This window comes from Meles meles, chromosome 20, assembly GCF_922984935.1.
Source record: "Meles meles chromosome 20, mMelMel3.1 paternal haplotype, whole genome shotgun sequence".
NCBI classification, from domain to species: domain Eukaryota; kingdom Metazoa; phylum Chordata; class Mammalia; order Carnivora; family Mustelidae; genus Meles; species Meles meles.
In genome coordinates, this window is record NC_060085.1 from 13,073,906 (window position 1) to 13,097,446 (window position 23,541).

At 57.3% G+C, this 23,541-nt stretch overlaps 1 protein-coding gene across 2 annotated transcripts; it reads right to left on the bottom strand.

The window, feature by feature from the left end:
• Nucleotides 1–86: 86 nt before the first annotated feature.
• On the bottom strand, nt 87–19,019 carry LOC123933008 (calcium homeostasis endoplasmic reticulum protein). Of its 2 annotated transcripts, none has more exons than XM_045991850.1 (17): nt 18,862–19,019; nt 18,379–18,552; nt 15,048–15,232; nt 13,845–13,982; nt 13,393–13,544; nt 11,675–11,819; nt 11,496–11,585; nt 9,660–9,906; nt 8,761–8,936; nt 6,463–6,898; nt 5,117–5,355; nt 3,982–4,115; nt 3,108–3,194; nt 2,603–2,746; nt 2,402–2,518; nt 1,832–1,926; nt 87–1,563 (listed from the first exon to the last, which is right to left on the bottom strand). In XM_045991850.1, exons 1-17 carry the CDS (start codon nt 18,884–18,886, stop codon nt 1,370–1,372), a joined length of 2,778 nt encoding a protein of 925 aa, XP_045847806.1. In that variant the 5' UTR covers nt 18,887–19,019; the 3' UTR covers nt 87–1,369. The 2 variants fall into 2 exon arrangements, with proteins under 2 accessions (XP_045847806.1, XP_045847805.1); XM_045991849.1 differs by having other exon boundaries at nt 11,675–11,786; nt 18,862–18,994.
• Between the last annotated feature and the right edge of the window lie 4,522 nt (nt 19,020–23,541).

A 23,541-nucleotide genomic window follows, 5' to 3' on the forward strand; every position in this document is an offset into this window, starting at 1 on the left:
CTGGAGCCCCGCAGGGCGGCCGGACGGGCCAGGGGCTGCCTTCCCAGTGAGTGGAGGAGATGGAAGGGGTGAGAAGCCCCGTCTGCTCCAGAGGAGCCCACGTGAGAAGTCCACACCAGGGACACCTGCGGGACGCGCCAGGGCCCAGCTTCTGAGCGGACAGCACAGCTCAGACAGCACCGGTGCACCAGGCACGCCCCCTCCGGACTCAGCCAGAGCACGCTTCTAACTCGAACACGCAGAGAAAAAGGTCTTTAAAAAAAGTTTTTATTTGAAGGCAAAACAGTAAAATCCACAAGAAATTGTTAACAGCACGTGTTTACGTTTTATCCTGAATCAGACACGTTTAAACAATTCACAGCTACAGGAATCTAGAACAAAATCAAATTATTTTATCACATCAGGTTGAAAAGTTGGAGAGGATTCTGCTTCTTACTGAAAAGAATTTTTGAAAAATGTTCTGTACAAAGAGACGGCACCGCACGAGCTGCCCAGAGACGCCAGGCGCGGCCCGTCCCCACCGACCACCCTCCTGGTGGGGCCCCCTCGGTGGCGGGGTGGGGCGGGCCCGAGGCGCAGCGGGGCTTGCTCTCCCCAGCCCGACTCGGGGCGGGCCGTCCACACGAGCGCTGGTGTTGGGTTCCTCTAAGTGACAAACACAAGCAGAGATGCTAAAGGGCACAGGCTCTCCGAGGGCGTCACTCCATGACCTGAAGATGCCTCAGATCAGCTTCCTTAGAACCTTTGTTTCTGCAGGGACCGTGAGTGGCTAACGTTTGGGGAAAAAATTTCAACTCAAACAACTAAAGTTAACTGAACTACGGGCCATGAGCACGTCCTAAGAGGAATCAGGTTCCAAATACTCACTGGGATCCTCTTAGAGCAACATTCCCTTCTCTAGAACTAAACATCTGGAGTAAAAATGAAAGCCCTGTGTAAGTGCCAATCAGAAGGGTCTGTTCTTCTGTGTGTCAGCGGTGCCTGGCCTGGGGCCTGTCCTCCCCGCTCCTCCAGGCCCGAGAGTGGACTGCGGGGAGGTGCGGAACGGCCGTGCCTTCAGACACGGGGGCTTCGTATCCAGGGGCGGAGGCTCTTATGTTTCTTGCTTCTCTGTCGAGGGAAGGAGGCTCGTGGCTGGGTGGCCGGGGCATCTCTGGGCAGGTTCTGGCTTCTGCGGGGAGCTGGTTTGCAGGCGGGGCCTGGGGCCTCCCATGCTCTGGAGCATGGCTCTCTCCCTAGGCAAGCTAGTGTCTTCCTTCTCTTCTGTCGCTCCCCCGAGCTGTCCCTACAGTCTGTCACTGCCAGGGAGCCAGGAAGTTCCCAACGGCCCAACGCAGTAGCCGAGGTGCGGCTCCTGCCCGCGGAGCGCCTACTTGCACTCGTCTCTGGCCTTCATGCGGGCGATGAAGGAGTAGCTCTTGTTCCTGCGGTAGTTCTCGTAGGGGTCGTCCAGGGCCACGCCCACACCCTTGTACTGGTCCCACTTGTCCCGGACGTCCCCCCCCTTGATGGGGTCCTGAATCCCTTGCTCTTTCACGCCGAGGCCACCAGATCCACTCCAGCCTTAAGAAGAAAGGGGGGAGGGCGGTTACAACGCACGGAAGTCGGAATCTGGCCCATTTATCCGTGAACTTAAACAAGACTTCCTGTGCAGAGCTGAACGACATGCGCCCGTGTGGTTTACACACGTGAGACTGCTGTGGTGAGAAAGAACGCCCAGCGAGAAGCGTGCGGCTTCGCCCTCTCTAGTTCTGGCAGCGAGCCGGAACCTTCTCTGGCTCCCCAGCCCCGAAAGCCCAAAGCGGGCGGTGGTTCTTCCCAGGAACCTTACCCATTTTCACCAGCATCTGATGTCCTTTGTTCTCTTCCCCGAGCCTTGAATCAGGTATGGGAGGTGCTGAATTAGAACCCAGACCAGCCGAGGAACTAAAATTAAGACAGGTTACGTTTTTTAAAAAAGAGTCGATACATTTATTGGAATGAAAACTTAGAATATTACAGCGTGTGGCGCGTGTGAACATTCACCAGTGTTAGAGGGACACACACACACATCCTGGGTCTCTAGCATTCTTCTTCGTCATCTTCGCCAGCCGGCTAGGGGAGCTCCTACCCCGGGCCCTGCCCCACACTGAGTGGCAGGGGCAGGTCGCACGGAACCCCCGACGGCTGAGAGACAGCCCGCCGCTACCTCAGGCTTTACAACATTACCACGGGAGGAACGAGCGAGGTGAGAGGTGAGGTGCCACTGTCACTGCGCTAGAACTCGCGGTCCCCGAGGGGCCGCCTCGGCACGGGCCACGGGGGGCACATCTTCTAGCGACAGCTTTCAACATTCACAGCAAAGCATCAGAGGCTTCCAGCGCTACCAGCGGTCGCTGGACAGTTAAGACAGAAATCTTACGGCGGGGTGGGGCTCCGGGACCGTGACCGACGTCTCCTTCCTGGGGAGTAGGACTTGGAGCGTGAGCGCGAGCGGGAGCGGGAGCGGCTGCGGGAGGAGCGGGACCGGCTGCGGCTCCTGCAGGGAGGACAGAGCGGGCGGTGGGTGCGGCCACGGGTGCCACCGAGGGGCCCCAGTCCACGCGCACGGCCCCCAACCTACCTGGAGCGGGAACGGGAGTAGGAGCGGGAGCAGGAGCGCGATCTGGACCTGGAGTACGAGCCAGAGGACTTGGACGACCTCGAGTTGGAGCGGGAGGAAGAGCGCCCTCGGCTTTTGGATCTGCTCCGAGACCGGGAGGGGCCACTGCAGAGAGAGGCCTGGTGAGTGGGGCACCTCAAACTTTCTGGAAAACCCCAGGCGGGTGGGTCTGGGTACAGACCTGCCCATTCCCCTCAGAGGACTGGGCTCCAGGTCACAGCTGATCATGCATGACGGCAAACCCCTCTTCGGCTGGCGTCTTAGGTTTTCACTGGGGCCTTGCAGGGAAAACCCACCCCAGAACCAAGGAGAGACCAGTCCTCCCTCCGTCTGCCCGTCGGGGAGCCAGGACGGCCCAGGGCGTGACTGGATGGCGGATCTGCCGGGGTGTCTAACAGTGCCTCGGGCAGCGGCCTGCTCTAGCTCGCGATGCACGCTGACCACGCACAGGCACCCGGGCCCTCACCTGTTGCGCTTCTCCTGGCCCTTCCGCCGCCGCGCCCGCATCTTCGCTCGGAAGAACTCGTAGAGGCCGTTCTGCTCCCAGCCTTCGCTGTAAGACACGGGCGTTTCCTGCGTGACTCGGCCAGCCTCCCTCCCGCAGGGCACTCGTGCAAGTCGGCAGGAGTAAAGCCCACAGGGCGCGCGTCTAGGTATGCGGTCCTCCCCCCTCCCTCATTCCCTCGGACATGCTCCGGGTCCGGCACCATGGGCAGCCCTTCCTCACGGCGGGGAAAGCAGGCTGAGGCTGGGCTGCCCGCTGGGAAGCAGAGAGGCCAGGTACAGGCCTGGCTCCCATGCCTTTTCCATATCGATGTTTCCCGAAATAGCTCAGGTGGCTCTTAAGGCCTATGATCTAACTGGGGACATGGAGCTCTGACTCTTAGATGGACAGGCCTATGGCCCAGAACAGGGCAGGAGGTGGTTTTAGCTGGACTAGTGATGAGTCCATTGGCGGGTGTCCTGGTGGGCAGGGGGGTGTGTTGGGGGGGGGGTCCTCGTGACAAAGCCTGGGGCACATAGCCGCCAGCCGCTTCTGAAATACGCCACACCTGAAAGGCCAACTTGCTCTAATATGTCCCCACTGAAGAGGCCCTTCGTTGAGAGCCACAATACGTGTGACACACATTACCCAAAGCCAGCGGGGAGATGGGCCCTAACTCGGCCTAGCGCTGTGCAGCCTGCCCCCTTTCCTCAGCTCGGCCTCATTCCACCTGGGGCAGGTGTGCTCATTAGCAGTCTTTCTCATGAAGCCAATCCGGACAGAAGTCAGGCCAGGAGAAGGGGACAGAGGACCCCAATCCCAGCCCAACTCCATCCCTGGTCCCCGAGTGCCATACCTGTTCCTGGGCCTGTCATGGGAGGGGGGACTATAAAAGGCCTCCACGGCTGCCAACAGCCTCTCACTGGGCGGCATGGGGGGTGGGAGGCGGATGTCTTTTGGGTCCAAAGGCTTGTACTCATGGTCTTCCAGCTGTAGAGGAAAACACAAGTCTCAGACACGCCCTGCCGGAGCCCCCCTCTGGCCCACCCAGGGTGCTGCGGTGACTGGGGGAGCAGGGTCGGGGGATACAGGGTTACCCTGGACATTAGCTCCTCCTGCTGCCCTTTCTGGGGAATCCCACCAAGGCCGCAGCCACACCAATGCTCTGACTCTTATGCGAGGTGGCCGAAGACTGCTTTGGGGCCAAGTTCTCTCTCCAGAAAACATGGGACACACATCCTCCAAGCTGAGGTGACAGTGAGACCCCCCGGTTTACTGAGACATGACAGGGATCCCAGATGCTGCTGGAGACTTCTGCCCTGTGCTCCCGGGTCCTATCCCAGGGCCCCCTCCCAGATCACAGCAGCCTCCACCCAATCCAGGAAACCCCATTGCCAGAAGCCAGCTCAGCTCGCACCCCTTGCTACCCCCGTGTGGCTCTTCTCAACTTCCGGTCCCATGGGGCCTCAGGAGCGACGGGAAGTGCCCTGCCCCACCAGCACATCTCCGGAGCTGCTCCCAGCCTAGCCTTGCTCCCCGCACACCCCCAGCGCTGCCCCGCCCCGTGTTCCCTGCAGGCACAGCTCGGAGGCCGCTCCTTCTCTAAGAAAGGCCTCCACTGTCAGCCCCTGAACAAGGCAGCTTCTCAGCGCCGGATCAAGAGGACCCGCACCTCACGCCGGGCCCGGCCCACTCCTCACGGCCACAAAGCGTGCAGCACCGGGAGGGACGTGTGGAGAGCGAGCAGAGGGGACACAGGCCTTGCTTGTTTTTGCCTCAGGAATTCAAGTCGAGGAAGAGGCGTTGGCTCGGACACATTCCCACTGACTAGTCACTTCTGCTGGGCGTAGCAACAAGCGGGAAGGGACCCCGAGAAGCAGTGTTCATCCCCTGCTGGGAACTGGGCTCCACGTCTGAGCTTGTCACATGGAGGCCCAGAAGCCGGCACCAGCATGTGCTATGAAGCTGGGTGCTCGCCCTGGCGACGTTACCTTCACGAGGGGGGCCATCAGCCCCGCAGGCAGATCGAAGTAGGGCACGTTGGGGACCAGGCTAGGGTCATCGTGGTTGATGTGGGGAGGGCCCTGTCGCCGCATGTGGGGGGGCTGCCCGTTGAAGCCATGGGGAGGAGGGCCGAAGTCAGGGTGCTGGGGCCCACCCCAGGGTGGGTGCTCGTTGATCCCAGGATGAGGCATGCGGTGGCCGGGGTGGTGGTGAGGGGGTCCCATCTCTGCAAAACAAAAACTCCTCTCAGGCCTGCAGGGCAGTGCGGACAGCGCAGCCACGATCTGCAAGGGAACGCGTGCCCGAGGGAGGCGTTCAGAGAGGGCCCACCACCCGCTTCTGGGCAGCGCTGCCCAGCACCACCTCTTCTGTTCACGCTGCCTGGGGTCGTGTAGCTAGGCGGGCAGGAGCTAGGCTGGGGGCAACCTGGCCTGCACCCATACCACCACCCAAGGTGGAAGGGGAAACCAGGGAAATCACAAAACCTTAAAGGAGCAACATTACGGGCTGACCGCTACCACTGTCTTTGGAGACGGGGCAGTTTTAAAAAGTCATTCACTTGAGGTGAGATCATCCCGCAGGTGGACCCCGATCCGACACAACTGGCAGGACACCGATGTGCCCAGAGGGAGGAGGACAGGACGACGGGGAGAAGACCCAGTGGTCTCTGACTTCCAGCCCCCAGAGCTGGGGGAAGCGCCTGCCATGCGCACTTTGTTACCACGGCCCCGGGAAGTGTGGACCGGCAAATACAAGCGCTCCTTGGTCTCGGCTGAACTTGTACCCGAGAACGGAATTTAAAGCAAAAATATAAGCGGCAATAGAGTAGAAATAAATTTCTTTTGAAAAGAAAAAAATTACCAACTCTAGAGATTCTCCCAAGAAAGGCAGTGAAAAAAGCTGGTAAAAACAGCAGGACAGGGAAGAGGGAAGGGCCCTAGACACCCTGCCCTGCCTGCCTGTCTGCTGTGGAGCTTGCAAGTGACCCTCCTTCCAGAAGGCTCGTGTCTTTCCTCCTCCCCGCGTGTGTGGGCAGCAGAACGAGACTTCAGCTCTACTGCCAGCCCAGTGTGGGTCACGTGCTTGGGGGCCCAGACGGGAGTTCTACACCATCCCATGTCCCCTGGCTTGTCACCCTGACTCAGGGGACCTCCCAGGTCCCACAGCTGATGTCAAGTAGCACCCTCCTGGCCATCGGGGGAGGGTGGGATGCGGCCACTGTACGGGGTCTCCCGCAAGCAGCTGCCGGCACCACCTCAGAGAGCAAGGGGCAGGAGAGGGAAGTGCTTCCCGGACACGGGACGGTCCCCACGGAGAGCACCCTCACACTCACCGGCAGGGAAGTCCCCCTGGGGGTAGTCGAAGCGGTGAGGGTAGGGCGGCCGCTCGAAGGGGTGCCGCGGGGGGAAGTCGTCCTGCATGAAGCGGGGCGGGAAGCGGTTGAAGTTGTGGGGGTGCGGCGGCTGGTTGAATTGCGGATGCTGCTGGTGGGGCGGGAAGGGCCCTCGGAAGTGCGGCGGCCGCTGCATGCGGAAGGGTGGCTCGCGCTGGCCCCCGCCCCAGGGCGGCTGCTCGTGCTGGCTGTTCCAGGGGCCCTCAAACTGGCTGTTCCAGTTGGGGTCGGGCTGGCTGTTCCAGGGCGCATCACGCTGGCCATTCCAGCCGGGGTCCCCGCGCTGCTCGCCCCACATGCCCTCATGGCTGTTGTTCCAGGGGGGACAGTGGGGTGGCCCACCCTGATGGTGCGGGTAGGGCGGCTGCTCGGGAGGCTGCAAGGCAAAGAGCGGACGTGAGCCCCTCCCGATGCCTCGCCTGTGCCGGGCACACGCCCGCGGTGTGGCTCTCCAGCCGTGGAGGCAACCCAGCCCCGATGCGGTGTGGCCTCCTCTGCTCAGCCGTGCAGTGGGGGTAGGGGTGCCTGTGCGCGCTCCTGGGCTCAGACCTACATCTCAGCTGAGGGTTTCCTGTGTCTGCACTGGAGCTGGGCAGGCCCCAAGTGCCAGGGATGCCAACACTCCCAGCTTGGCAGCCTGACCTGGAAGCTGGCAGACGCGTGCCGGTTCCCGTGCCCCTTGGTGGCTCATGCATGGTGCATCCCCCACAGCCCGCGGAGCGCAGGGAGGAGCTGCACCCCGGCGGCCCACGGCAGACACCTGCCCTGATGACAGCCCCTTCCATGTCACTTCACCTCTGCTCTGGGTGGTCTTTTGGGTCAGCTCCCATAGTGACTACTTGCCCTCAAACCCCCTCTCAGGAGAGGTCTTCCTGCAGGTGGGAGACAACATGAGCTCTGGATCTCACCCAGCTGCTATGAGACTTGAAACTGGGATTTTGACCCCAAACTCAGGGCCACAGTGGGATGTGCCTAGGACTGGATGACCAGGGGGCCCATCTTTAGGATTACAGCTGCTTGGCCCTGCTGACTGCCAGCAGAGGGGGACCTGGGCCACACACCACACCCTCAGGTCTTTCAAGAAGTCAGAAAGCCACATTCTAAATACAGGAATTACTTCAGAGCACCTGGGTGGCTTCATCGGTCACGCATCCGACTCTTGATCTCCGTTCAGATCATGATCTCAGGGCCACTGAGTTCAAGCCCCACATACCAAAAATCAAATCAAATCAATACATCGATCAGTAAACTATTATTTAAAAAATGTTACTTCAAAATGTGTAAGATCCCACATGGGCTGGCCAGACCAAGTGTACCTCTGCCCCAAGGCAGACCTTCAGCAAGGGGACCCTTGTCGTCCTAAGTCCAACATACGAGTCCCCAGAAGTGACCCTGAGACACCTACACGATGGGGATGAACTGCTCCCTCGTCAGAGGGTACCCATAAGATGCCTGATACCACTGGGCGCTCGCGGATGGGAGCTGTCTTTATGGGGATGCCCAATCTTCTGTGAAATTAAATCTATTCTCCGGAACCTCAGGTTCTGGGCAGGGGTTGGGGGCGGGGCGACACAGATGCAACGGATAACTCAAAGCCACAAGCCCCTCTTGTCAGTCCAGAGCCATTTCCCTCCTGTCATCACCACAGAGTCACCTGGCAGGGCCACAATCACTGCGCCCTGTCAAGGGGAAGGTGGATGTCCAGGAGAGGCCAGGGCTGTACCCAAAGGCTCCATGAGATCAGATCCAGTGGCCAGAGAGCAAGTGGATGCTTCTGGTGTTTTCCAGTCATGCTACGCTGGATAAGATGACCCTGCCCTGGCCTAAGAAGTCTCTGAGCCCAAAGAACCAGAGGGAGTGACCAGCACCTCTGCCCCGGAAAGCACTGCCAGCCCTACACGTCTGACCTTCCCTTTCCTTACGTGAGCAGTGTTCTTTCCAGGGAGACAGAATGTTGGCGCCGTGCTGGCTGAACTAGTCAGCTGGAGAAGGGACAGAACCCTGCTCACCCTGCTGTAATGGACCGTTCGAAACTTCCCAGCCCTCACAGGAACACAGGGACCATAGCTCCTAAGAGGCCCGGATGTCAGCATGGGCATGGGTGTAAGGCCCAGACTGTCCTGCCCCGCCCCCCGCGCAGCCACTGCAGAACCTGTTTCCCCAGCAAGCAAGCCCAGTCCCCGGACCCACACAGGGGACCGGCTGCCCCCCCGGCCCACCACAAGTCTGGGAAAATACCTGCTGCTGGCCCCAAGGAGCGACGGGATGAGGCTGGTCAAACCACGGGGGTTTGTTGGGCGGGATTTGATCGTGAGGCCCCGGACCCCGGGGGCCGGCTGCAGCAGGATCCTGGACTCCTCCTGAAGCATCATACTCGGAGGAGCCGGGCATTTGGATGGGAGGCTTGCTGTCATCTAGAGCCAGACAAGAAGTTGGTTAGTCAGCAGGCACCTCCTGAAACCATGTTCAGTAACACCCCGGACCAACTCAGGCTGTGCCTTTACCTCTCGGGAAATCCTGGCTGCGTGAAGCCGCCTAAAACCGATGGCCTCCAGGAAGGCGGCGAGCGGCAGGGAGGCTGCCCTCACCCGGGACACACCCCTTCGAGAGCTTTCAGATAAATACCTTATCTTATTCTGTACCTAGTTTGCTCAAAAATTTTCATCACTGAATTTTATTAAAAATCCCTTCTTCATCCACTTGAAAGAACATTTTTTTCCCACCTCATCTGTTGTTTGACGAGACTTCTAAGTGCTAAACCATCCTTACACATGCCTGAGGGAAAGCCTATTACCTCATCACTTTTCTTTTTAATACTTTGTTCGATTTCAGATGTGAGGTATTTCTGCATCTTTGTCTGGAAGGGATGATGCCTGATACCCATAACTCCTTCTCTTTGTCCATCCGGTGTAAAAGCCTGGTCTTAAAAACTGATTTGGGCAGCTTTCCCCCTGTTTCCTGCGATGGTTTGCACAGGAAAGTAATCACCTGAGTGGTAAGGTTTGGGGGCATCTGCCTGTGAAACCCTCAGGCCTGGCATTTGGAAACAGATCCTAGAACAGGGCTGGTAGAACCAGAGCCCTTCTCTGGGGGAGAAGGCTGCTTTCTAGGAGCGGCCCCCCCAGGGAGCCCCGTACCAGGTTGGGTGGTTGGTGGGATGGTAGGGGCGGGCGTGGGGGCCGGCGGCGGGGCAGGCGGCGGCGGGGTGGCCTTGACCTCGGCCTCCATTTGCGGCATCTGAATCTGCTGCTGCTGCTGCTGCTGCTGCTGCTGGGCCAGGCTGTTGACAAATTCCTCGTGCTGCGTCTTGAGGGTCTGGATCTGCTGTTGGAAGGCGAGCTGCACCGGCTGGACCACCGAGGAATACTCATTGATGAGTGTCGCCTGGCAGAGAGAGAGGACAGTGGCCGACACTCAGGACAGACGCCTCGGAGCCTGCTGCTGAGTCCCAGCCCTTCCGGAGCCACTCAGGGACGAGCCCTGGAAAGCCCGAGGAATTCGAGGCAGTCCCTCGGGCGGGCAGGCAGGGAGGGGACGGTCCCGTAAAACAAAAAATACAGTCTCGACAAGCATAGATCATCTAAATCTAGCCCCAAACCGGTAACAAGGATGCTGGCTGCAGTGAAGTCCGTGATTCACTGATCACAGGAAGGGGCAAGGGGAGCCACACCCCGTCCTCTCGCACAACCGTTACAGACATGACTCGGACGAGCACTCCAGCCCGCCAACACGGGCCATGCTGCTCACTCGCTGCCCGGCTTTGAGGAAGTCACAACCTAGCTGTGCCTCGACTTCCTCAGCTATAGAACAGAGCAACAGGACCTATCCTCCAAGGATTTCGGGGGAGAACTTGGTGAGATAACAGGGAAAGGGACCAGGGCAGCTGGGTAAATGTGAGCTGCGGTGAAAGCAGAAAATCAGGAGAAACAAAGGAGTTCACGTCACTGTGACAAGATGCATTAAGTCTGTTGCTTTACTTAACAAAACAAGCGGGAAAAATTTTAAAGATTTTTATTTATTTATTTGTCAGAGAGAGAGAGAGAGCGCGCGCAAGAGCGAGCACAGGCAGACAGAGTGGCAGCAGAGACAGAGAGAGAAGCAGGCTCCCTGCGGAGCACGGAGCCCGATGTGGAACTCGATCCCAGGACGCTGGGATCATGACCTGAGCCGAAGGCAGCCGCTTAACCAACTGAGCCACCCAGGCGTCCCAAGCAGGAAAAATTTTAAAAGCATGACAGGCACGTTCCTTGCTGGGCTGAGATGAAAGCTCCCCGGCAGGGGGGTGGCACTCAAGACCATCAGAGAACACAGCCAACACAGCTTCTGACATTCAACCAGATCCTTACAGAAAAATGACAGCTTTCCACCTGAGAAAAGGGGGCGTGAGCTCTGCCTTTTCTTCTAACAGCTGCGGATAGGGCTGTGATGCCGGCGTCCCAGCAGAGGTGGCCAAGGAGACCTGGCCGGCCCTCCCCGCCCACCTTGTGCAACCCCCGCCCCATCCTCTGAGCAGACGCCTCCCCGGCAAGAGGACAGACGTGCACACAGGGAACGCCACCTACACAATCAGACCACAGCAGCCTAGATGACACCGAGGCTTTTTTATGCTTCCGACATGCAGAAGCCGGCCCGGAAGACCAGAGCCAACAAACCAAAGACACCACCAGGAGCCGTGCCTGGTGGACAGGGTAAGCTGGCCAGAAGGGCACCAGGAAAAGTCAGGCGGGCTCACCTGGGAGGGGCTCAGTGGTCACAGTGGATGGGATGGGAGTCCCCAGAGGCTGCTGCTCACCACCATTCCAGAGACACAGGTGGGAGCCCCGTTTGGAAAGCGCTACCTGGCCTTTGAAATCGCCAGTTCCCCAGGAGGGAGCTGGGGGCCACATGACTTCTGGGAATGTGCTGCGGCGGCAGCCACCACAGCCTCTGGGCATGTCCACCCAGAGCGCCGTGTGGGTGGGGAGGGCACCCACCTGGTACTGGCCGAGCCCCAGGGCCGGGCTCTGTAGCTGCTGGATGATAGAGTCGTCAAAATAGCCATTCTTCTCCCAGAGCTGCAGGAGCTGGATGCAGGGGAGGAGGGAGAGGTTGCATCAGCAGGAAACCTAGTGTCCCCACCACCCATCCCCCCCCCCCCGGCTGCCCCACATACCCGGGCGATCTTCTGCTGCTTGTCCTCCTCCACGGCCAAGAAGCTGGTGCAGTAGATGGGCACCACGACTTTCTGCAGGGCGGCCAGCAGCTCCCTGGCCTGCTTGCGCTGGCTGTGAGGGAGAGACCTTCCGCGCGTCAGGGCCCTGGGGCGGGACCCGGCCACGCGCCCGTTACCATTGCGGCTCCAGCCACAGCTCCCTCTGCCTTCTTGGGACGTGGGCCCCCAACCCAGCTGGGACAAGGGCTGGGCTCCCTATAAGACCTGTGCTGGCGACTGGGCCCAAGGGACAGACGGACAGCAGTGGGAGAGGAAAAGAACAGCCTGGGGACCTTCAGAGCAAGGGTTGTCACCTTGGTCTCCTGATCAGTAAAATAAGCCCTCCCTCCAGGGGTGGCACAAGGGCACAAGGACACACGGACCCACGGACCCAAGACCCGTAGGAGCCTCAGCTGTCCACATGGCCTCATTCAGCCCTGTCACCCCCTATGCACAAGACCTCGGCTTGAGCCCCACTTTTAGGAGCCAGAGGGAGGGTGCCAGACAGGCCAGGCATCTAGGGATATGAGGCAGCCTGCCCTCCCATCCTCCCGGGCGCCGCACATGTGAATGGGCTTGGAGGGCGGTAGAGGCTGATGGCACACGTGGTGTCTCCTAGAGGAGGAAGCAGGGCAGGAGGCGAGCAGCCAGAAACCCTCCCGTCACCAAGCTCACCGGAGGGTGCTCAGAGTCAGCTGGGGATGGGGAGGGAGGGAAGAGGAGGGGAGGGGAGGGAAAGGGAGGAGAGGGGAGGGGAGGACAGGGTGAGCGCACAGGGCTCCTAGACAGAGCACAACTTAAGAGGAGCACGGCAGGACGACCGCCAGCCATGGGCTGTGTCTCTCAGAGCTGCCCTGGTCAGCACAGCAGCTGGTGGAAGCAGAAGAGCAAAGACGGTTCTGAGCAGCTGCCGGTCTCCCAACAGCAAAGGAATAAAGGAGTGACGAGGCAGGGAGTGGCCAAATGGCAACGGAGCCACCTGTGTGGCACAGGAAACAGGGAGCGGAGGGGCAGGGACCCACGCTGCACGCGCGCAGCAGGCGATGGGGCAAGATGGGGGAAGGGTCAGGGAGAGGCAGAATCCATTTCTGCTGCTCTCACGGGAACCGTCCCCTTCGGCCAGGCCAAGCTCAAAGCCAAACTTGGCAGCCAGTCTGGACGGCTAAGGACTAGTCTCGCCAACAACGTGCGCTTCCGTCGGTCCCCTCCCCGGGCCTGCTCTGGCCCAGCTGTCGGGGTCTGTCAAGTGACCCTCTAGCATCAAGGTAGCAGAGGCTGCAAACACCGGCCTGGCCTCGGGAGGGCTGGGGGGAGGAGCAGGGGTGGGAGAGAGGGCAGCAGAGAGGACCCCTGGGAGGGATCCTGCAGCAGCGCAGTCAGGGGACAGGGCTGTGTCTGTGTGTAGATCACGCGCAGAGAAGCTGGCGCTGGAGAGAGACGGACATGGAGAGACACCCAGATGCTTCCCCAAGGACAGTGAGGAAGGGACAGTGGCCCCAGTGACGGGGCCAAGGTGTAGGGACACGGGGTGTCCTCCGATGGTGAGCTCAGACCAACCCTCCTCTGGGGTCTCTGGACAAGTGACCCCCCCCAGTCCCCGGGCAGGCCAGGCTACGAGCGCAGCCCCACAGAGGGCCGGCAGGCGGGAGCGGAGAGGCACAGTCCGGCGGGGCCCTCACCAGTGGTGCAGGACATCATTGATCAGGTAGATGAGGTGCAGCCGCAGCTCAAAGTGCGCCCCGTCGGCCGTGATGCGGTTCCGGAGGTGGCCTGCCATCAGCTCACAGTGCGGCGGGGACTTGGCGTTGCTGAACATCCAGTTCTTCCCGGCCTGCAAAAGCCAGGCTGACGGTGAGTTGGGGCACGTGCGGGTGCCCGGGAGCGCCGAGGGCATAGCCCGGGGGCGCAGCGTCCCAGGGCTTAGGGGCACACTGAGCTGCCACCTGCCTTCAGCCCCGGGAGCAGCACACCTTGCCCATAGGCTGTCCCGCCCCCACCCCCCACCCTGCCCTGTACTCAAGAGGGCAGGCAAGGGAGAGACAGGGCTCCCCTAGAGCAGCCCAGCCTGGGAGCTTCCCCCCTCACTGGGAGCACCCGTTCTGGGAGCACCCCCCTCTGCCGCCTGCCCTACCGAGATGGCATCTTTGGTGCAGGTGTCGATGATGGGTTGCAGCAGATTGTCAAACTCATTCATGTCCAGCTGGGTCTCCTCCAGGAGCTTCTGCATCTGCTGCTCTACAGCGTGGGCCACAGCCGCGGTCACCTGCTCCTAGGAAGCCGAGCGGGATGGAGACTGTGTGAGGAGGACCTCAGCCCAGGGAGAGCCTGGCCTCTCAGTGCCCTGCTCCCAGTGCCAGGATGTCACACTCAAACCCCGAGACAGGCGTCTGGGACAGTCATGGTCACAGCCGTGACCACAGCAGGCACAGGGTAAAGCAAGCCAGGACACAGCAGGAGATGATGTCTGCCCTGAGGTGACAGACGGAAGAATGAACACCCAGAAGAACGAGGAACCTCAGCAAATCAACAAAAACAGAAAGAAAACAGAGGGACAGGGGTGGACAGACGACAACACTGAGAAGACGTCCAAACGGTCGCCAGTCAACGGAAAGGTGAGCAACCACACTAGCAGTCAGGGAAATGGGAATTAAATTGGGACTCGGGGCCTCACCGACTAGATCCGCAGACTGGGAAGGGGCTGAGGCCCAGAGCTGCTTCGGGCTTAGGCAGTCAGGCCCCCCAGTCCCTGACGAGGGCTGTGTGGAAACTAAGGGGGAACATTCTAGATTTGTTTTCAGCAGAATGATGGTAATTTTACATCTTGCATCCAGTAATAGAAGCGGGGCTAGTGCTTCAAAGCTCTTGTTTTTTACTTGTCTTGTTTTTCTAACGATTCATCCTATTGTACTCCGGCCAAAAAATCAGATGATGACAAACCAGAACAAAAAGGGTCCTTCCCTACGACAGCCTGGGGTGACCTAGCGAGCAGGAGCTGGAGCCAAGGGCACCAGAGGCCACCTGGCCTGCACGGTTACTTCACGGTTCCTAACGTGTGGCCCCACCCGTGGGTGTCCATCCTGCAAAAAGGGTGTCTGAGCTGAGAGCTTGTGGAATCACTTCACCCACAAGAAGCAGCAACAGTGTGTCTGGTGTCAGGCGCTGAGCTAAAACACCACAGGTGGGGGCAGCCCCGGGGGAGACACAGGTGGCCGACGTGGGGTGAGGCATTCTCCTGCCTGCTGCACGCAAACCTAGAGGCACAGGCTGAGCTCCTGGCCTGTGGCTCGGACCAGAGGGGAGACGGGGAGGGGGTGGAGAGGAGCAGGCCTCTTACCTGTCGGAGGGCTAACAGGTGCTGCTCCTGCTGCTGCAGGTTCCACTGGCTCTGCTGGATGAGCTCGTCCATGGATGGGGCTCCCTGGGCTGGCGGGATGGGCGCGGCCGGGGCCAGCGGGGGCTGGGGCAGGGGGGGCAGGGCCGCGGCTGGCTCCAGCTCTGGGGCCTGCTGCTTGCAGATGACTGGTGAGAGAGGAGGAAAGGTGGCCCCCATGAGGCGGCGATCCCTCAGCTGCCGCTCTGGCAGCTCCAACCCCTGCCTAGACCCCCACCCACAAGAACCCCTGTGCGGTGCTGCAGACCCCTCGCTCTCTGCCCGGCCCCTCCTGCCCTGCCCCCCACTGAAAGGGTCCTAGCCCTGGACCCTTTCCAGTGTGCCGTCACCTTGCCCCCTTTCCCACCCACCATCTGGCCTGGCCCACGGGCTTTCCAGCTGTGACCACACCCATCCCCCTACACCCTTCACGCAGGCCCCTGCCTCTGCTGAACCCAGATCATGGCTGCTGGCAGACAAACAGCTCTTCCCAAGGGGATCTCTCGAGTCCTGACCCCGCCACCTCCTGAGCAGCTCCCGTCTTTAAAAACGCTCCCTTTGCCCCACGTCCCTCTGCCACCCATCTCACCACTGAGACTCATCTTCAATTCTTCACTCCCGTTTATGTCGCCCCCCTGGCAGTCTGGCTGCACAACCCACACCCCAGGGCAGCCATGGACATTGTTCCTCAGCCCCTCCGCCCTGACTCAGGTCCTTGTCTCACGTGGCCTGTGTGGCCATCCCCAGGCTCCTGTGTCTTCCTCTGCCGGACCCCTGAACTCAGGGGTGCCTGGTTCTGCCCACTCCTCTGGGCCAGTCCACAGGGTAGTGGGACACAGGAGCTGCGAGCCATGGGTCCTTCCTCTACCCTCTCCATCCTGGAATCCTCGCACGATGGATCTGATCAAGGACTAAACAGCCCAATGACTTTCCAAAGGAACCTCAAACAGGCCCGCGTGTCCTCTTGCCATGTGCTCCACCTCCCTGGGGCACCTCCCGGCCTCCGTGGCCAGCATGGCTATGCCCTTAACCGAAGCCAGAAAGTCCAGGCATATCTTTCTCCCTCATGCCCCGCACTAACAAGCCACCCGGGGTGGTAAAGGCATGCTCCTGGATGACACTTCAGCCTGTGTCCCTGCCATCACCGCTATGACTCTGCTGTCACTTGCATCACCCTTGGAACTGATCTCCCTGTATCCTGTCCTGCCCCTATACTTCTCCACAGCACGGCCGGAGAGCTGCTGTTCACGTGCAGTCTGAGCACCAGCCCCGAATGGAACCCAGACCGGATGAGTCTAGAAATGCCAAGGGATCCTCTTGGCACCTTCATAGCAACTCGATGTTTCACAGGTCATGTTTTATTGTTCTTTGCAAAAGTGTACTTTCCACAACAGGTTGGAAGTTTTACAAAACGAAAAATAAAAAAACCAGGCCTTCACCAGACTTTGTGAAGCGCCCTTCTAGGAGAGCCTTGGGGCTCACTCCTCAAAATACCAAGGTGGAGTGCCAGCTACACCGTGGCTAAGCCTGCTCTGCGACACAGACCTGAAATCCTCCAAGACCTCCCCAGAAGCTTCTGAGAGAATTCCTAAGTCCATGGCCAGCCAGCCCTCCCCTCCTCTGCACCCTGGCCTCTGCCTACTACAAGCATCTCCCTGGGCTTTACCCACTCTGAGCTACTGCCCCCTCCACTCCCAGCCCCTCCCAAGGCTCTTTCCTCTATGAACTTTTCCCTTCTTCCTTTCCATCTGGCTAACTGTCGAATATCCTTTAATCTCAGCTGAAATGCTGCTGCCTGCAGAAGGCATTTCTTGAACCCCCATCTTCCCATTAGAAGCACCCTATCCTTCCCCCCCTTACATTACCAAGTCCCAAGTGGCTTCTGATTTCTGACCCTCCAGGGAGGGAGTGGGCTCCCCTCACAGTCACATGAGTCAAAGCACTGTCCTCTGCCTGGTTATGCCACCCTCGTCAATATCCAAATGCTGTCCCAGTTCATAAATTCTACCCCTTAACCCCACTTGCTCCCATGCCCACTCTGACTCACCCTGCTGACCGAATTCAGACCTTACCATTAACTAACCTCGCTGGTCTGCAGCCTCCACTCATGGCCCCTCCAGCCTGTCCTCTACTGGCCACAGAGAGGCCACACTGGCCCCACACACCTGACCCACCTCTCCCTTCTTTCAAACTCTCTTGTGGCTTTTCGCCGCCTATAGCAGCCGTTTCCAAAGTGATATGCTGGGGCCAAGGAATGGTTGCTCCAAAACCACGTTTTTGTAACACAATTTGCCTACGGTTTTAGGCAAATCACCCCCACCCCCATTCAAACCTAACTGGACACCAGATGAACCCCTAGACTGCAGAAGAAAACCTTAACCTTCCTCCTGGCATATACCACTCCAGATCAAACCCTTCCCTCCTCTATACACATTCCATGCTCCAGCCGTGCTGGGCTTCTCATGATCTCTCTTACCGCTCCCCAAACACATTGTATTTACTCAAGCCACTGCACCTTTGCTGTTTCTTGCAAGCTTTTTATTGACCACCTACTAAGTACCGTGTACTAGGGCACAAGACCCCAACAAGATCTGGTTGGCCGCAGGGAGCTTGTAGTCAATGCCCAACTACTTGGCAGCTCCAACCTCATTCATTCAAACAATGCATCTAGAAATGTGACATGGAACAAGGCAGAGGTGGGCTCTGCCCTCAGGGACCCTACCACCTGGTGACTATCTATTATTCAAAGGCCAGCTGTGATTCTTAAACCCACCTTAAACTCTTTAAGGGCAGGGCTGGAATCCTGATACCTAGCCCAGTAAACATCGACAAACATCTGCCAAAAACTAAAACTCAAACAACAAGTCTTTTGGATCTGGACTGCAAACACCTGAAATGCATAAAAATCTTGCTAGACCCACAGAGCTCGCAAAGGGTGCTGGACCGTGCCTGCCAGGAGGGTCCTGGTCCAGCTTCTCTCACTTCTACCCTGGAAAAATACTGAAACAGCCACTCTGCTTCTGCTGACTTAAGTCATCACATCCGCAAGAACAACAGAGAAATCCCTGATCCGGAGCCCAGGAGGATCGATAACCTCGTTCTCCATTACACTCGGACCCAGCAGCCCCTCCGTGCAGGGCCCTGGGAACAGCGGAAGGGATCATGAAGGCGCAGCTGCCCCATTTTCAGAAACAGAGCATGCGGCCCACAGGAAGGCGGTTTGTGGCGGAGCCCGAACTGGAGTCAGAGAAGGGAATCGCTGGAAGGGACGGCCTGAGAGCTGGAGAGAACTCACGCTGCTGCTGCTCCAGCGCCAGCTTGCACTTGTAATAACTGTAGAACTCGCCTCCGAACAGAAACGAGAATTTCGGGTTGTCCTTTTGCTTCTCCATCGTCATCTTCTCAAACTCGGGCCCGTTGCGAGCCACGAACTGGGCCAGCTTGTCGATGACATTTCGAAGCTCCTGGTCTGGAGGACGGAGAAAAGGCCACGCGGGGCGTCAGCGAGGACCGCCCAAATCCGGGGGCCCTGGCGTCGCAGCCCCCGTCCGCCGGGCCGGGGTCCCTAGGGCTGGGCTCCAGAGAGGCCGCCCTTGTACGGGTCCCGATAGGGGCCACACACGCGCCGGGGATGCGGGGACCCGCGGGAGAGGCCGCAGGCGAACCCGGGAGGCCGAGCCCCGCCCCCTCCTAGGCCCGGAAACCCCGGAAGGCGGGGCGGACCGAGAAGGGATTCCGGGGAGAAAGAAACGGTCCCCGAGCCCAGGCAGGGCCTCACCGTCGGGCGGCAGAGGCATCTCCATGGCTCCGGCCGCAGGGAACGTCCTCCGGCGCCTCACGATCGCCCACCAGCCCCGTCCGCGGAAGCCGGCCGGAAGTGGCGCGAGGGTGCCGTTTACGGCTCGCCTCGCGGGCTGCTTCCGCCCTCCACTTACGGCCGTCGCCGGGAAACGGCGGAAGTGAGGGCAGAAGGCGGGCGGGAAGAAGCCGCGCGAGGCCGGGCGCGCGGTAGGGGTTGACAATACGCACGCGCAGGGGCTTTCCCGCGCTTGCGCGAGGTGAGCCGCTGTCGCGCTACGCCCCGGAACGGCTGGAACGGCTGGAACGGCGCAGACTACCGTTAGCTACGGCGCCGGCGTCTTCCCCGTCTCGCGTCGCAGCCGGCGGGCTTGGCAGGCCTCATTTTCCGCTAGACCAGGGCTCTGGGGAGTTCCTTCCCGCGGGGCTGCGGTGAGAAGACTACGAGGTGAGGTGCGTCCGGGAAGCTCCCGGGCCGCGACGCCGGGAAGTAGAACCGGGAGGCGATGGGCTTGGACGGGATGGAACTGGGGTTATTGAGGTTGCCAAGATACTCCCGCTCAGTGTCTTTCGCTCGACCCAGCGCTTTGGTAAGGAACACTTTGGGGGCAGGGGACCCCACCCCCACCCCCGCCGGCCACGACCTGTGGGTGCCTGGCCTTCCAAATTGCGCGCCCAGAGGGCACGGCGCCTTCCTCAAACATGCAGTGGGATTGCGTCTCAAATGATGACGACATGAACGTGTGCTCGAGGTGGGGAAAGAGAACGATGACAAGCTGCAGTAAATGTTAGCGGGCGTAGACTGTGGACTTCCCAGTAGTCCGACCTTCTAGAGATTGTCATTGTTAACACTTGGTTGGCTATACCTTACTAGTTTTTCTACCCAAATAAATGTTCATATATTTCAGAAACCTTTTTTTTCCTTTTTTGACTACAAACTTTTTCATATGACGCTTATGGATTGCCTTCTCTATGCAAGGTAATATGCTTTAGGCCAGGAATCGACAAACTTACTCTGTAAAGACCCAGATAGCAAATATTTAAGCCATGTGGACCAAGAGGCAAAATTGAGTATATCATGTAGGTACTTATATAGCCAAAGAGAAAAATATCCCTATTATTTTTGTTGGTGGCATTCAGAATCTAATAAATAGTTTTTCTAAAATACAGGTCTACTGAGGAGAAGAATGGAATGCTTTTTTGCGGTTCTAAGTTGGTGTTTCCTTGTCATTAAATGATTGCAGATGTTCACTAGTGAAGATTATTCTTGTTCCACAGAAAAGCAAGCTGGAGGTGTCTTGTAATGGAGTCGGGCCTGAACTCTGCTCTCCGGAGCCTGTAGTCTAGTGGGGGTGGAGACCTGTAAATCAGTAAACAAATATGTCTCTGCAAAGGTGTGGTTTGCCCCTGGGAAGTGAGGTTGTAGGGAGATCCTAATCAGGAGCGAGCAACGTGAATACTGCAGGCAAAGGGAGAGCGTGGATTAGTCTGTTTAGTACAAAGCTCAGTATCTGGATAGTGTGGTTATTTTTCCTTGCCAGTGAAGATCTATATCGGGGTTTTAATTTGTGCTCTGCCTTCGGTGGAATTCAGAGATAGCACATTGTTGTACCTAGATGTATTTTCACGAGTTAAAGATACACAGCATTTTTCAGATTCTTAACAGGATCTATGAGCCAAAACAGGTTAATGAATCTGTATGGTCATTTTTAATGATTGCAGGGACACTGTGGTGTGGTTGTACAGTAAGTTAATTCATCGAAGCCAGACTCTGTGGAGTCTCTGGGATTGGTCCCATTTTTAGGCTGCTGTTAAAAGAGTCTTAGTGTAGAATGTACACATTTAATACTGATGATGCTCCCACCTGTCCCTTCAAAAGATTGTAGGCCTGTGACCACGTTCATATATTCATTTCTTTTTTTTTTTTTAAGATTTTATTTATTTGATAGAACGATCACAAGTAGGCAGGCAGAGAGAGGAGGAAGCAAGCTCCCCGCTGAGCAGAGACCCTAATGCAGGCCTTGATCCCAGGACTCTGAGTTTGTGACCTGAGCCAAAGGCACAGGCTTAACCCACTGAGCCACCCAGGCGCCCCATCATATAATCATTTTTTAATGTTTAAAATACCGTTTATCAGAGACTGAACATTTAAGTATCATCTGGCCTCCCCCAGAGTCATTTCAGTGGGCCAAATTAGAACGCACTGGTCCAAAGAAAGCAGTAGAGATGCCAAAAGTAGATGCCAAAAGATGCCAAAAGAGACTGCCACACAGATGGTCCCCAGGAAGCTGGAAACACAACTCTAAGGAAATAAGTAAAATGCCCTCTCCTGGATGAAGGGAACTTGCTGAAGTTCAGGAGGCAAAATGGAAAGAAGTTTAAAGCCATATGCATACCCGCTTTGATCTGCAAACATGCTGTGACGAATTTATCCCAAATCAGAAGCACGGGCTAACTGTGCATGCCAAAGTTATCCCATAAAATGGTGTTTAAATGTGCAGCAATAGGGGTTGGTTAATTACAGCATATCCCTTTAGTAGAATAATACGGTATCACATACACAGACACACAAAATCAGAATTTAGTAAGAAGGGGAAATGTTTTGAACATACTTTTTAAGGCAGATTATAAAATATGCATATGCCAGTTGTGAAAAAAAATGTGTATATATATTCTCAGAGGCAGCTGCTCTCTGTCCAGTGTTTTGTGTGTCTTTTCAGAAAAAACTATGTACTCACAAGCACATTTATATAATCAATAGATTTTGGAAATTGTTCTCTCTATACATAGATCTGTCTTGTTCTTTTTGACATTTGTATAGATGTCTTCTAGCTTTAACATTTTTTTTTTTCAAATTTAACAAATAGACAACAGAAGTTATTAGAAAAAGTCGTGGGTGACTAAGAACTCCACGCCCATCCAGACCTGTAATCTCAGTCAAGGTAAAGCTTGACTGTGACTGTGACTGTTGTCTCGGTTCCTACAGTAACAGAACCGCCTGTGGTCACCTAGCCGAAGGCCCGGCAGAAGGAATGATGTGGGAACTGAGAAGGTCCTGTTCCATCCTGGAGCAGGCAGCGTTTCTTGGGGCTGATCACGTCACTGAGCAAGCCTCTGGTCCCGAAGGAGTTGCCCTGGGGAGACAAACAGGAGTATTCCTGTGCCTGGAGAGGACACACCCAGGTAAGAGTTGAGACTAGTGGGGAACAGTGGGGCCACACCCAGCGCAGCACGACCTCTTACTCTGCAGGAACAGGCCCCTGGCTTGTTGGAGCTGCAGTGGCCGACTAGAGCCACCAGGTCGCCCAGACAGGGTGGCTCCTTCAGGGTCTTAAATTAAACAGGGTGGCAGTGTGGCCCAGGCAACTGCAGTGAAAGGGCACACCTCGAATGGCACTGGCCCATCTTGGGAATAGTTGACAAAGGTGAGGCTAAACTTTATCTTGCTCACTTTATCTTGGCTGCTCTGCAGGACGAAGGGCCCCGGCTTGGCGTCAGACACTCCGGGCTTCCAGCCCCGCTCCGCGGGCCCAGCAGGACCTTGTTTCCACTTCTTTTAAAATGGGGCTGATCTTGGGCGCCTGGGTGGCTCAGTGGTTTAGGCCGCTGCCTTCGGCTCGGGTCGTGGTCTCAGAGTCCTGGGATCGAGTCCCGCGTCAGGCTCTCTGCTCTGAGGGGAGCCTGCTTCCCTCTCACTCTCTCTGCCTGCCTCTCTGCCTACTTGTGATCTCTCTCTGTCAAGTGAATGGATAAAATCTTAAAAAAAAAAAAAAAATGGGGCTGATCTCTCAGGTGCTGATGATTAAATGAGATGAACACAAAATATGCACATAAAATATCCTGAGAATCGTTAAGTGCAAGTCGAAACATTCCGCTCCCCTCAGATAATTACTCCTCCCCGGGGTTTCCTTAGCATTTTTACTTCCCTCCAGTATAGCACCTGTGTACCGCTTAGTTACACATCTGTAAACGAAGCCAAGCGTGCTCTGAGGCTTACGGATCTCTGTTTCCTGTACCTGACGCGTATGAAGTGTCAGTAAATCATTGAACAAAAGGATTATGAATTAAGAGGCTGTGGGCAGTTGTTTGGCAGAAACTCCTACCCTTCAGCTGCTACTGAAGGAAATGCTATTGGGACGTCGTTTCTGAGTCAGCACGGGGGGAAAAGGACCCTGGAGGCAGACTTACTGTGTGACTCTAGCAAGTGACGACCCCTGGGAGCCTCATTTTCATCTGTGGTTAATAAAGCAGAGGGCTTACAAGGATTGTGTGGGAGAAGCCCACCAGCGTGTTGGGCATGTAGTAGGGTCCCCGTATTAGCTGCTGTTCCTCAGAAATACCCTTCTTGAGCACAGCTGCAAGCCCTTCTTGGGTTTTCTGTGTTACTCTGTTCAATAAAGGCGTGTCATGAACTTCTGAGCTGTGACTCTAGTTTTTATTCTACCATCTCCGAAATTTACAAATCTCCTGTCCTGATTTTTGGCTCAGGGAAAAATAAAAGGTTGCAGTCTGCTCTAATGTGAGAATCAAGTTGGTTTGCTCTTTGTCTCATGTTTTCTTGCTGGGCACACTGAAGACAGGGTCATTCAGAAAGACCCTTGCTGACAAATTAAGACCAATTGTGATTCCCTGGTGACCATTGTTTATTTTTGGTAAATGC

Coding starts and splice junctions, on each gene's coding strand:
- LOC123933008 (XM_045991850.1), bottom strand. CDS start 18,886: ATGGAGATGCCTCTGCCGCCCGACG. Junction 2,747..3,107: donor GGCCAGGAGAAGCGCAACAG/GTGAGGGCCCGG, acceptor CTCTCTCTGCAG/TGGCCCCTCCCGGTCTCGGA. Junction 1,564..1,831: donor TCAGATGCTGGTGAAAATGG/GTAAGGTTCCTG, acceptor TTTCTTCTTAAG/GCTGGAGTGGATCTGGTGGC.